Consider the following 12500-nt stretch of genomic DNA (forward strand, 5'->3'; position numbering starts at 1 on the left):
GTGTCACCGGATTTATCAGGGTGCGTCTTTGTAATCCGGTAGGTGTCACCGGATTTATCAGGGTGTGTCTTTCTAATCTGGTAGGTGTCACCGGATTTATCAGGGTGTGTCTTTGTAATCTGGTAGGTGTCACCGGATTAATCAGGGTGTGTCTTTGTAATCTGGTAGGTGTCACCGGATTAATCAGGGTGTGTCTTTGTAATCTGGTAGGTGTCACCGGATTAATCAGGGTGTGTCTTTGTGATCTGGTAGGTGTCACCGGATTAATCAGGGTGTGTCTTTGTAATCTGGTAGGTGTCACCAGATTTATCAGGGTGTGTCTTTGTAATCTGGTAGGTGTCACCAGATTTATCAGGGTGTGTCTTTGTAATCTGGTAGGTGTCACCGGATTAATCAGGGTGTGTCTTTGTAATCTGGTAGGTGTCACCGGATTTATCAGGGTGTGTCTTTGTGATCTGGTAGGTGTCACCGGATTAATCAGGGTGTGTCTTTGTAATCTGGTAGGTGTCACCAGATTTATCAGGGTGTGTCTTTGTAATCTGGTAGGTGTCACCAGATTTATCAGGGTGTGTCTTTGTAATCTGGTAGGTGTCACCGGATTAATCAGGGTGTGTCTTTGTAATCTGGTAGGTGTCACCAGATTTATCAGGGTGTGTCTTTGTAATCTGGTAGGCGTCACCGGATTTATCAGGGTGTGTCTTTGTAATCTGGTAGGCGTCACCGGATTTATCAGGGTGTGTCTTTGTAATCTGGTAGGCGTCACCGGATTTATCAGGGTGTGTCTTTGTGATCTGGTAGGTGTCACCGGATTAATCAGGGTGCGTCTTTGTAATCTGGTAGGTGTCACCGGATTTATCAGGGTGTGTCTTTGTGATCTGGTAGGTGTCACCGGATTAATCAGGGTGTGTCTTTGTGATCTGGTAGGTGTCACCGGATTTATCAGGGTGTGTCTTTGTAATCTGGTAGGTGTCACCGGATTTATCAGGGTGTGTCTTTGTAATCTGGTAGGTGTCACCGGATTTATCAGGGTGTGTCTTTGTAATCTGGTAGGCGTCACCGGATTTATCAGGGTGTGTCTTTGTAATCTGGTAGGTGTCACCAGATTTATCAGGGTGTGTCTTTGTAATCTGGTAGGCGTCACCGGATTTATCAGGGTGTGTCTTTGTAATCTGGTAGGCGTCACCGGATTTATCAGGGTGTGTCTTTGTAATCTGGTAGGCGTCACCGGATTTATCAGGGTGTGTCTTTGTGATCTGGTAGGTGTCACCGGATTAATCAGGGTGCGTCTTTGTAATCTGGTAGGTGTCACCGGATTTATCAGGGTGTGTCTTTGTGATCTGGTAGGTGTCACCGGATTAATCAGGGTGCGTCTTTGTAATCTGGTAGGTGTCACCGGATTTATCAGGGTGTGTCTTTGTAATCTGGTAGGTGTCACCGGATTTATCAGGGTGTGTCTTTGTAATCTGGTAGGTGTCACCGGATTTATCAGGGTGTGTCTTTGTAATCTGGTAGGCGTCACCGGATTTATCAGGGTGTGTCTTTGTAATCTGGTAGGCGTCACCGGATTTATCAGGGTGTGTCTTTGTAATCTGGTAGGCGTCACCGGATTTATCAGGGTGTGTCTTTGTGATCTGGTAGGTGTCACCGGATTAATCAGGGTGCGTCTTTGTAATCTGGTAGGTGTCACCGGATTTATCAGGGTGTGTCTTTGTAATCTGGTAGGCGTCACCGGATTTATCAGGGTGTGTCTTTGTGATCTGGTAGGTGTCACCGGATTAATCAGGGTGCGTCTTTGTAATCTGGTAGGTGTCACCGGATTTATCAGGGTGTGTCTTTGTAATCTGGTAGGCGTCACCGGATTTATCAGGGTGTGTCTTTGTGATCTGGTAGGTGTCACCAGATTAATCAGGGTGCGTCTTTGTAATCTGGTAGGTGTCACCGGATTTATCAGGGTGTGTCTTTGTGATCTGGTAGGTGTCACCGGATTAATCAGGGTGCGTCTTTGTAATCTGGTAGGTGTCACCGGATTTATCAGGGTGTGTCTTTGTGATCTGATAGGTGTCACCGGATTAATCAGGGTGCGTCTTTGTAATCTGGTAGGTGTCACCGGATTTATCAGGGTGTGTCTTTGTGATCTGATAGGTGTCACCGGATTTATCGGGGTGCGTCTTTGTGATCTGGTAGGCGTCACCGGATTTATCGGGGTGCGTCTTTGTAATCCGGTAGGTGTCACCGGATTTATCGGGGTGCGTCTTTGTAATCTGGTAGGCGTCACCAGATTTATCAGGGTGTGTCTTTGTAATCTGGTAGGCGTCACCGGATTTATCAGGGTGCGTCTTTGTAATCCGGTAGGCGTCACCGGATTCGCGTAACTTTACCTGCTGCATCTTGCACGCGTGCGTGTGTGACCAGATCTATGTAATTTCATTAACACCTGGGCAGACGCCCCTTTGGGGCACCGTCTTACTTTCCAGAGCGTCTCATAACCTGGGGACTCCGGCCTAAGAACATCGCAGGCCTCTCGACCATCAGCTCGTCGATGACCGCTGAAAAGCCTCTCAATTCCGTCATCGCGATCGGTAAATTCCACCGAGGTTTCGCTGATTAGCCCATGACAATGACCACTCCTGCCGCCGTGCTGAGGATCGTCAATTGGGAGATCGTTCACCTGCTTAATTGGGAGATCGTTGACCTCTTAACTTGTAGATTGTTCACCTGTTAATTGGGAGATCGGTCACCTGCTCATTGGGAGAGCGTTCACCTGCCAATTGGGAGATTGTTCAACTCTTACTTGGGAGATCGTTCACCTCTTAATTTGGAGATAGTTCACCTCTTAATTTGGAGATAGTTCACCTCTTACTTGGGAGATCGTTCACCTCTTAATTTGGAGATAGTTCACCTCTTAATTTGGAGATAGTTCACCTCTTAATTTGGAGATAGTTCACCTGTTCACGTGGGCCCGTACCCCGACGCGAGACCAACGCCCGCCGACCCAAATTCACTCGAATTCCAAGCGCCCTTGATCATCCCGCTGATAGCCCGCCTACGAAACTCCCGTCAATACCCGATTCCGATTCGTGAGTAGCCGCCCGAGCCAGAGGCCACGTGGGTTTGGTGGTAATTTTTCATTTTTTCGTGAGAAATCCCAGCATCTCTTTTTAAATTTTCACGCGCGTCGGTTAGACACATGTTAAGGGATTGCAATCGTCAGCACCGCGATTTTTAAAACGACGGCAAAAATTTAAAAGTGAACGCCACGTCGCTTAAATCGATTCAAATCCTCCCCCCCCCCCCCCGCCGCCCCGCGCGACCAGCAAACCCGATGCCAGGCGCCGACCACTCGGCCGTCGCGGGTGTCAACTGCCCGCGGGGCAACACTCGACTCTGCCAGCCACCGCCGCCGCCGGGCGGAGGGGCCGAGTTTGCCTCCCGAGCGGGGGGCTCGGGGACGGCCCGGCAGAAGCAGAAGCGGTGCCGGACGACGTTCACGAGCCACCAGCTGACGGAGCTTGAGGTTGTCTTCCGGAGGTCGCACTACCCGGACGTGTTCCTCAGGTGAGTTGGCGGCACCGGTTGCGTCACCAGCATCACCAGCGGTGACGGTCTCCACCTTCAGCACCATCGCCACCATCACCACCATCACCACCATCACCAGCATCACCAGCGGTGACGGTCTCCACCTTCAGCACCATCGCCACCATCACCACCATCACCACCATCACCACCATCACCATCGATGACATCTCCACCATCACCACCATCGCCACCATCACCACCATCACCAGCATCTCCACCATCAACACCATGAACCACAATCACCACCAGTGGCATCTCCACCATCACCACCATCGCCACCATCACCACCATCGCCAGCATCACCACCGGTGACGTCTCCACCATCACCACCATCACCACCATCACCACCATCACCACCGGTGACGTCTCCACGATCACCACCATCACCACCATCACCACCATCACCACCGATGACGTCTCCACCATCACCACTATCACCACCATCACCACCGGTGACGTTTCCACCACCATCACCATCACCACCATCACCACCGATGACGTCTCCACCATCACCACCATCACCACCATCACCACCGATGACGTCTCCACCATCACCACCATCAACCACAATCACCACCAGTAGCATCTCCACCATCATCACCACCAGTACTATCATCCTCTTCGCGACCAATGTGCATAACAGTTTTTTTTTTAATCGGATCACCTAAATCTAAATGCGTGCCGTCGTTAAACCCGCCGTCGCCACCCAACACGGCCAGTCTGCTAGCCCAGGGGTCTGGGACCGGTACCGGTCCGTGGCCTGTTAGGAACCGGACCGCACAGCAGCAGGAGGTGAGAGCGGTGAGTCCGATCACGTGGCCCGCCCCCATCGTTTTATTATTCACCACTTCCGTCCGCGCCTCTTTCCCGCACTGCGAACTTGTCTAAGTCGTGGTGTTGGTATAAAGCCCACAAGCTCTAACCCCTAGTAGCCACAAGGAGTAAGCCCACGAGCTCTAACCCCTAGTAGCCACAAGGAGTAAGCCCACAAGCTCTAACCCCTAGTAGCCACAAGGAGTAAGCCCACAAGCTCTAACCCCTAGTAGCCACAATGAGTAAGCCCACGAGCTAACCCCTAGTAGCCATAATGAGTAAGCCCACAAGCTCTAACCCCTAGTAGCCACAATGAGTAAGCCCACAAGCTCTAACCCCGAGTAGCCACAAGGAGTTAGCCCACAAGCTCTAACCCCTAGTAGTCACAATGAGTAAGCCCACAAGCTCTAACCCCTAGTAGCCACAATGAGTAAGCCCACAAGCTCTAACCCCTAGTAGCCACAATGAGTAAGCCCACAAGCTAACCCCTAGTAGCCACAATGAGTAAGCCCACAAGCTCTAACCCCTAGTAGCCACAATGAGTAAGCCCACAAGCTAACCCCTAGTAGCCACAATGAGTAAGCCCACAAGCTCTAACCCCGAGTAGCCACAAGGAGTTAGCCCACAAGCGCTAACCCCTAGTAGCCACAATGAGTAAGCCCACAAGCTCTAACCCCTAGTAGCCACAAGGAGTAACCCCACAAGCTCTAACCACCTAGTAGCCACAATGAGTAAGCCCACAAGCTCTAACCCCTAGTAGCCACAAGGAGTAACCCCACAAGCTCTAACCCCCTAGTAGCCACAATGAGTAAGCCCACAAGCTCTAACCCCTAGTAGCCACAAGGAGTAAGCCCACAAGCTCTAACCCCTAGTAGCCACAAGGAGTAAGCCCACGAGGTCTAACCCCTAGTAGCCACAATGAGTAAGCCCACAAGCGCTAACCCCTAGTAGCCACAATGAGTAAGCCCACAAGCTCTAACCCCTAGTAGCCACAATGAGTAAGCCCACAAGCTCTAACCCCTAGTAGCCACAAGGAGTAACCCCACAAGCTCTAACCCCCTAGTAGCCACAATGAGTAAGCCCACAAGCTCTAACCCCTAGTAGCCACAAGGAGTAAGCCCACAAGCTCTAACCCCTAGTAGCCACAAGGAGTAAGCCCACGAGCTCTAACCCCTAGTAGCCACAATGAGTAAGCCCACAAGCTCTAACCCCTAGTAGCCACAATGAGTAAGCCCACAAGCTCTAACCCCTAGTAGCCACAATGAGTAAGCCCACAAGCTCTAACCCCTAGTAGCCACAAGGAGTAAGCCCACAAGCTCTAACCCCTAGTAGCCACAATGAGTAAGCCCACAAGCTCTAACCCCTAGTAGCCACAATGAGTAAGCCCACAAGCTCTAACCACTAGTAGCCACAATGAGTAAGCCCACAAGCTCTAACCCCAAGTAGCCACAATGAGTAAGCCCACAAGCTCTAACCCCTAGTAGCCACAATGAGTAAGCCCACAAACTCTAACCCCTAGTAGCCACAATGAGTAAGCCCACGAGCTCTAACCCCTAGTAGCCACAAGGAGTAAACCCACGAGCTCTAACCCCTAGTAGCCACAATGAGTAAGCCCACGAGCTCTAACCCCTAGTAGCCACAATGAGTAAGCCCACGAGCTCTAATCCCTAGTAGCCACAATGAGTAAGCCCACGAGCTCTAATCCCTAGTAGCCACAATGAGTAAGCCCACGAGCTCTAACCCCTACTAGCCACAATGAGTAAGCCCACAAGCTCTAACCCCTAGTAGCCACAATGAATAAGCCCACGAGCTCTAACCCCTAGTAGCCACAACGAGTAAGCCCACAAGCTCTAACCCCTAGTAGCCACAAGGAGTAAGCCCACAAGCTCTAACCCCGAGTAGCCACAATGAGTAAGCCCACGAGCTCTAACCCCCTAGTAGCCACAATGAGTAAGCCCACAAGCTCTAACCCCTAGTAGCCACAAGGAGTAAGCCCACGAGGTCTAACCCCTAGTAGCCACAATGAGTAAGCCCACAAGCGCTAACCCCTAGTAGCCACAATGAGTAAGCCCACAAGCTCTAACCCCTAGTAGCCACAATGAGTAAGCCCACAAGCTCTAACCCCTAGTAGCCACAAGGAGTAACCCCACAAGCTCTAACCCCTAGTAGCCACAATGAGTAAGCCCACAAGCTCTAACCCCTAGTAGCCACAAGGAGTAAGCCCACAAGCTCTAACCCCTAGTAGCCACAAGGAGTAAGCCCACGAGCTCTAACCCCTAGTAGCCACAATGAGTAAGCCCACAAGCTCTAACCCCTAGTAGCCACAATGAGTAAGCCCACAAGCTCTAACCCCTAGTAGCCACAATGAGTAAGCCCACAAGCTCTAACCCCTAGTAGCCACAAGGAGTAAGCCCACAAGCTCTAACCCCTAGTAGCCACAATGAGTAAGCCCACAAGCTCTAACCCCTAGTAGCCACAATGAGTAAGCCCACAAGCTCTAACCACTAGTAGCCACAATGAGTAAGCCCACAAGCTCTAACCCCAAGTAGCCACAATGAGTAAGCCCACAAGCTCTAACCCCTAGTAGCCACAATGAGTAAGCCCACAAACTCTAACCCCTAGTAGCCACAATGAGTAAGCCCACGAGCTCTAACCCCTAGTAGCCACAAGGAGTAAACCCACGAGCTCTAACCCCTAGTAGCCACAATGAGTAAGCCCACGAGCTCTAACCCCTAGTAGCCACAATGAGTAAGCCCACGAGCTCTAATCCCTAGTAGCCACAATGAGTAAGCCCACGAGCTCTAATCCCTAGTAGCCACAATGAGTAAGCCCACGAGCTCTAACCCCTACTAGCCACAATGAGTAAGCCCACAAGCTCTAACCCCTAGTAGCCACAATGAATAAGCCCACGAGCTCTAACCCCTAGTAGCCACAACGAGTAAGCCCACAAGCTCTAACCCCTAGTAGCCACAAGGAGTAAGCCCACAAGCTCTAACCCCTAGTAGCCACAATGAGTAAGCCCACGAGCTCTAACCCCCTAGTAGCCACAATGAGTAAGCCCACAAGCTCTAACCCCTAGTAGCCACAATGAGTAAGCCCACAAGCTCTAACCCCTAGTAGCCACAATGAGTAAGCCCACGAGCTCTAACCCCTAGTAGCCACAAGGAGTAAACCCACGAGCTCTAACCCTTAGTAGCCACAATGAGTAAGCCCACAAGCTCTAACCCCTAGTAGCCACAATGAGTAAGTCCACAAGCTCTAACCCCTAGTAGCCACAATGAGTAAGCCCACGAGCTCTAACCCCTAGTAGCCACAATGAGTAAGCCCACGAGCTCTAATCCCTAGTAGCCACAATGAGTAAGCCCATGAGCTCTAATCCCTAGTAGCCACAATGAATAAGCCCACAAGCTCTAACCCCTAGTAGCCACAATGAGTAAGCCCACGAGCTCTAACCCCTAGTAGCCACAATGAATAAGCCCACAAGCTCTAACCCCTAGTAGCCACAATGAGTAAGCCCACAAGCTCTAACCCCTAGTAGCCACAAGGAGTAAGCCCACAAGCTCTAACCCCTAGTAGCCACAACGAGTAAGCCCACAAGCTCTAACCCCTAGTAGCCACAAGGAGTATGCCCACAAGCTCTAACCCCTAGTAGCCACAATGAGTAGGCCCACAAGCTCTAACCCCTAGTAGCCACAATGAGTAAGCCCACAAGCTCTAACCACTAGTAGCCACAATGAGTAAGCCCACAAGTTCTAACCCCTAATAGCCATAATGAGTAAGCCCACAAGCTCTAATCCCTAGTAGCCACAAGGAGTAAGCCCACAAGCTCTAACCCCTAGTAGCCACAATGAGTAAGCCCACAAGCTCTAACCCCTAGTAGCCACAATGAGTAAGCCCACAAGCTCTAACCCCCTAGTAGCCACAATGAGTAAGCCCACGAGCTAACCCCTAGTAGCCACAATGAGTAAGCCCACAAGCTCTAACCCCTAGTAGCCACAATGAGTAAGCCCACGAGCTCTAACCCCTAGTAGCCACAATGAGTAAGCCCACGAGCTCTAACCCCTAGTAGCCACAAGGAGTTAGCCCACAAGCTCTAACCCCTAGTAGCCACAAGGAGTTAGCCCACAAGCTCTAACCCTGAGTAGCCACGATGAGTAAGCCCACAAGCTCTAACCCCTAGTAGCCACAAGGATTAAGCCCACAAGCTCTAACCCCTAGTAGCCACAATGAGTAAGCCCACAAGCTCTAACCCCTAGTAGCCACAATGAGTAAGCCCACGAGCTCTAACCCCGAGTAGCCACAATGAATAAGCCCACAAGCTCTAACCCCTAGTAGCCACAGTGAGTAAGCCCACAAGCTCTAACCGCTAGTAGCCACAAGGAGTAACAATCAAACATCGCCGGAGAGCCTCTTTGAAAAGGGGGGGAAAGACCCAATGATGACCACCCCCCCACACCTCCGGTCCGTGAAAAAATTGTCTTCCACGAAACCGCTCCCTGGTGCCAAAAAGATTGGGGACCGCTGGGTTAACGGGCTTGTAACGTCCACCAACACGTCGCCAAGTATTTCGCTTACGAGTTCACTCACAGGCTTGCGGCGTGTGGGAGCGTTTAACCAACAGCGACATTTGTACAAATTCGAGCTGCAATATGGGACATTTCTCGCCGGTATCAAAATACAAGAATAGGTTCAATCTTGATTTGAAGCTTTCCTGACCAGCCCCCCTCATTAATAATCATGAACAGGTGACGTCCTCCAAATGGACACCCCCCCCCTTTTCCATTAATAATAATTAGCGGGTGATGTCACACCAAATTGGGGGGGCGTCAACTCACAGCCCTCAGAACCCTCACGTCATCACGTGATCTCCGTGACGCTGCTGAGACATCGAAGTAAAAAGGACGCCGTGATGAACAAGGGATTATAACCTTCAAATGACACGAGTCTGCGTCACCGCGGCCTTACAAATTGCACACCGGTGACACCTCCACCATCACCACCATCGCCACAGTCACTGCCAGTGACATCTCTCAACGAATGGTTGCAATGAATATCAACGTCACGGGCTGCTTTTCGCTTGCAAGTTTCAGATTTGCTACGATGCGCCCTCGACTTGAAGCTTTCGTGACTGCAGGAATCCATGCTCTTTGGTTCTTTCGGTAAAGCCACGTAGGTGGACATGGAAAACGAATTAAAAAAATAACTATTTATAGCACGTAGGTAGACACGGAAAACGAAATATAAAATATTTTTTTCTATTTCGTTCAATTTTTTCTATTTCGTTTAATTTTTCTACCTCCGCGACTTTACCGAAATAACCAAAGGGAATGGTTTCTTAACCTTTCAGGCCATCGTAAAACAGGCGGTGTTGAGATGTTTAAAACACCAAATGGAAACCTTTTGCAGGGAATCCTTATCTGCACGGTACTTATGGTGAACATGCACACACCAAAACACACACTCTGGTAGTATATGATGATGATGATGATTATGATGATGCATCGGCTTTGAAACTCATTGGTCCACACTGGAGGCCGAAGCCTTCTTTAGGGCCTAGTCTCAAACGGTGTAAGACCCCAGAGGACTATGCCAAAAGGCGAACAGCACCAGGACAATGCCACTATCAGGAGCATTGAGAGCTCGGGGTTGAGCGGCTACATTTTGGGCCCTCCCTTGCCACTATCAAAATACAAGAGCAGGTCTTGCCCTTTCTGACAATTAAAATAGCTGTGTTAAGATGTTGAAACACCAAGCAGAATCCTTTATCAAGGGATCAGGTGCTGCACTAACCACATATGCTTGTGGGGAACATGCAAATTAAAAAAATGACATGGTTCACTCCAGCACTGTCCTCCAGACAGTCTCGTCCCTTCACCTGATGAAGGCCGCTTGTGTTGTGGCCGAAACGTCGTGAGAATATTATTGTGTTATTTTATTTTATCAATTTATTATTTTATTCTCATTCTACGTGGTGACTTTACCGAAAGAACCAAAGAAGATGAATCCTTGCAGTCACGAAAGCTTTAAATCGAAATGGTTTGGTTAGTATATGATGCATTTTGGCTGTATAAGTTCGACCCCGACGCCTGCTGCTGTACATTTGGAGTTTGGGTCTCTCTCTGTCTCTCTCTCTTTCTCTCTCCCCGTGGTCACGGGGTATTTTTCTCCGTGTCCTCCGGTTTCTTCCTTCTACATTTGAGAATCGACGTCAAGCGTTTCCAGTTTTTGTCTGCTGCTATACATTTCTGTGGGTCTCTGTGGTTCTACATGAGTCTCTGGATCTACGTGGGTCTCTGGGTCTCTAAGTGTGGGTCTCTGTGGGTCACTGTGGGTCACTGTGGGTCTCTGTGGGTCTCTGTGGGTCGCTATGGTTCTACATGGGTCTCAGGATCTACGTGGGTCTATGGGAATCTAAGTGTGGGTCATTGTGGGTCTCTATGGTTCTACATGAGTCTCAGGATCTACGTGGGTCTATGGGTATCTAAGTGTGGGTCTCTGTGGGTCACTGTGGGTCTCTGTGGGTCACTGTGGGTCTCTGTGGGTCACTGTGGGTCTCTGTGGGTCTCTGTGGGTCTCTGTGGGTCTCTGTGGATCTCTGTGGGTCACTGTGGGTCTCTGGGTCTCTGTGGGTCACTGTGGGTTACTGTGGGTCTCTGTGGGTCTCTGTGGATCTCTGTGGGTCGCTATGGTTCTACATGGGTCTCAGGATCTACGTGGGTCTATGGGAATCTAAGTGTGGGTCATTGTGGGTCTCTATGGTTCTACATGAGTCTCAGGATCTACGTGGGTCTATGGGTATCTAAGTGTGGGTCTCTGTGGGTCTCTGTGGGTCACTGTGGGTCTCTGTGGGTCACTGTGGGTCTCTGTGGGTCTCTGTGGGTCTCTGTGGGTCTCTGTGGGTCACTGTGTGTCTCTGTGGGTCACTGTGGGTCTCTGTGGATCTCTGTGGGTCACTGTGGGTCTCTGGGTCTCTGTGGGTCACTGTGGGTCTCTATGGGTCTCTGTGGCTCTCTGTGGGTCTCTGTGGCTCTCTGTGGGTCTCTGTGGGTCTCTGTGGGTCACTGTGGGTCTCTGTGGGTCTCTGTGGCTCTCTGTGGGTCTCTGGGTCTCTGTGGGTCTCTGTGGGTCTCTGGGTCTCTGGGTCTCTGTGGGTCTCTGTGGGTCTCTGTGGATCTCTGTGGGTCTCTATGGGTGTCTGTGGGTCTCTGGGTCTCTGGGTCTCTGTGGGTCACTGTGGGTCTCTGTGGGTCTCTGGGTCTCTGTGGGTCTCTGTGGGTCACTGTGGGTCACTGTGGGTCTCTGGCTCTCTGTGGGTCTCTGTGGGTCACTGTGGGTCACTGTGGGTCTCTGTGGGTCTCTGGGTCTCTGTGGGTCACTGTGGGTCACTGTGGGTCACTGTGGGTCTCTGTGGGTCTCTGTGGGTCACTGTGGGTCACTGTGGGTCACTGTGGGTCTCTGGCTCTCTGTGGGTCTCTGTGGGTCACTGTGGGTCACTGTGGGTCTCTGTGGCTCTCTGTGGGTCTCTGTGGGTCACTGTGGGTCTCTGTGGCTCTCTGTGGGTCACTGTGGGTCACTGTGGGTCTCTGTGGCTCTCTGTGGATCTCTGTGGGTCACTGTGGGTCACTGTGGGTCTCTGTGGGTCACTGTGGGTCTCTGTGGGTCACTGTGGGTCTCTGTGGGTCACTGTGGGTCTCTGTGGGTCTCTGGGTCTCTGTGGGTCACTGTGGGTCACTGTGGGTCTCTGGCTCTCTGTGGGTCTCTGTGGGTCACTGTGGGTCACTGTGGGTCTCTGGCTCTCTGTGGGTCTCTGTGGGTCACTGTGGGTCACTGTGGGTCTCTGTGGGTCTCTGGGTCTCTGGGTCTCTGTGGGTCTCTGTGGATCTCTGTGGGTCTCTGGGTCTCTGTGGGTCACTGTGGGTCTCTGTGGGTCTCTGTGGGTCTCTGGGTCTCTGGGTCTCTGTGGGTCTCTGTGGGTCTCTGTGGGTCTCTATGGGTGTCTGTGGGTCTCTGGGTCTCTGGGTCTCTGTGGGTCACTGTGGGTCTCTGTGGGTCTCTGGGTCTCTGGGTCTCTGTGGGTCTCTGTGGATCTCTGTGGGTCTCTATGGGTGTCT

The 12500-nt window shown here is 51.2% G+C and overlaps 1 protein-coding gene across 1 annotated transcript in view; it reads left to right on the forward strand.

The window, feature by feature from the left end:
* The first annotated feature begins 3320 nt into the window (after positions 1–3320).
* The window catches only part of LOC142906748 (uncharacterized), a 19717-nt gene continuing 10537 nt past the window's right edge, over positions 3321–12500 (forward strand). The window contains exon 1 of the mRNA XM_076055160.1: positions 3321–3555. Within this exon, the coding sequence (XP_075911275.1) occupies positions 3323–3555 (233 nt within the window). The 5' untranslated portion in view covers positions 3321–3322. The remainder of the gene's footprint in view (positions 3556–12500) is intronic.

The sequence above is a fragment of the Petromyzon marinus genome, chromosome 70 (genome assembly GCF_048934315.1).
Source record: "Petromyzon marinus isolate PM22_M1 ecotype Great Lakes invasive population chromosome 70, UKy_Petmar_22M1.pri1.0, whole genome shotgun sequence".
Lineage (NCBI taxonomy): Eukaryota > Metazoa > Chordata > Hyperoartia > Petromyzontiformes > Petromyzontidae > Petromyzon > Petromyzon marinus.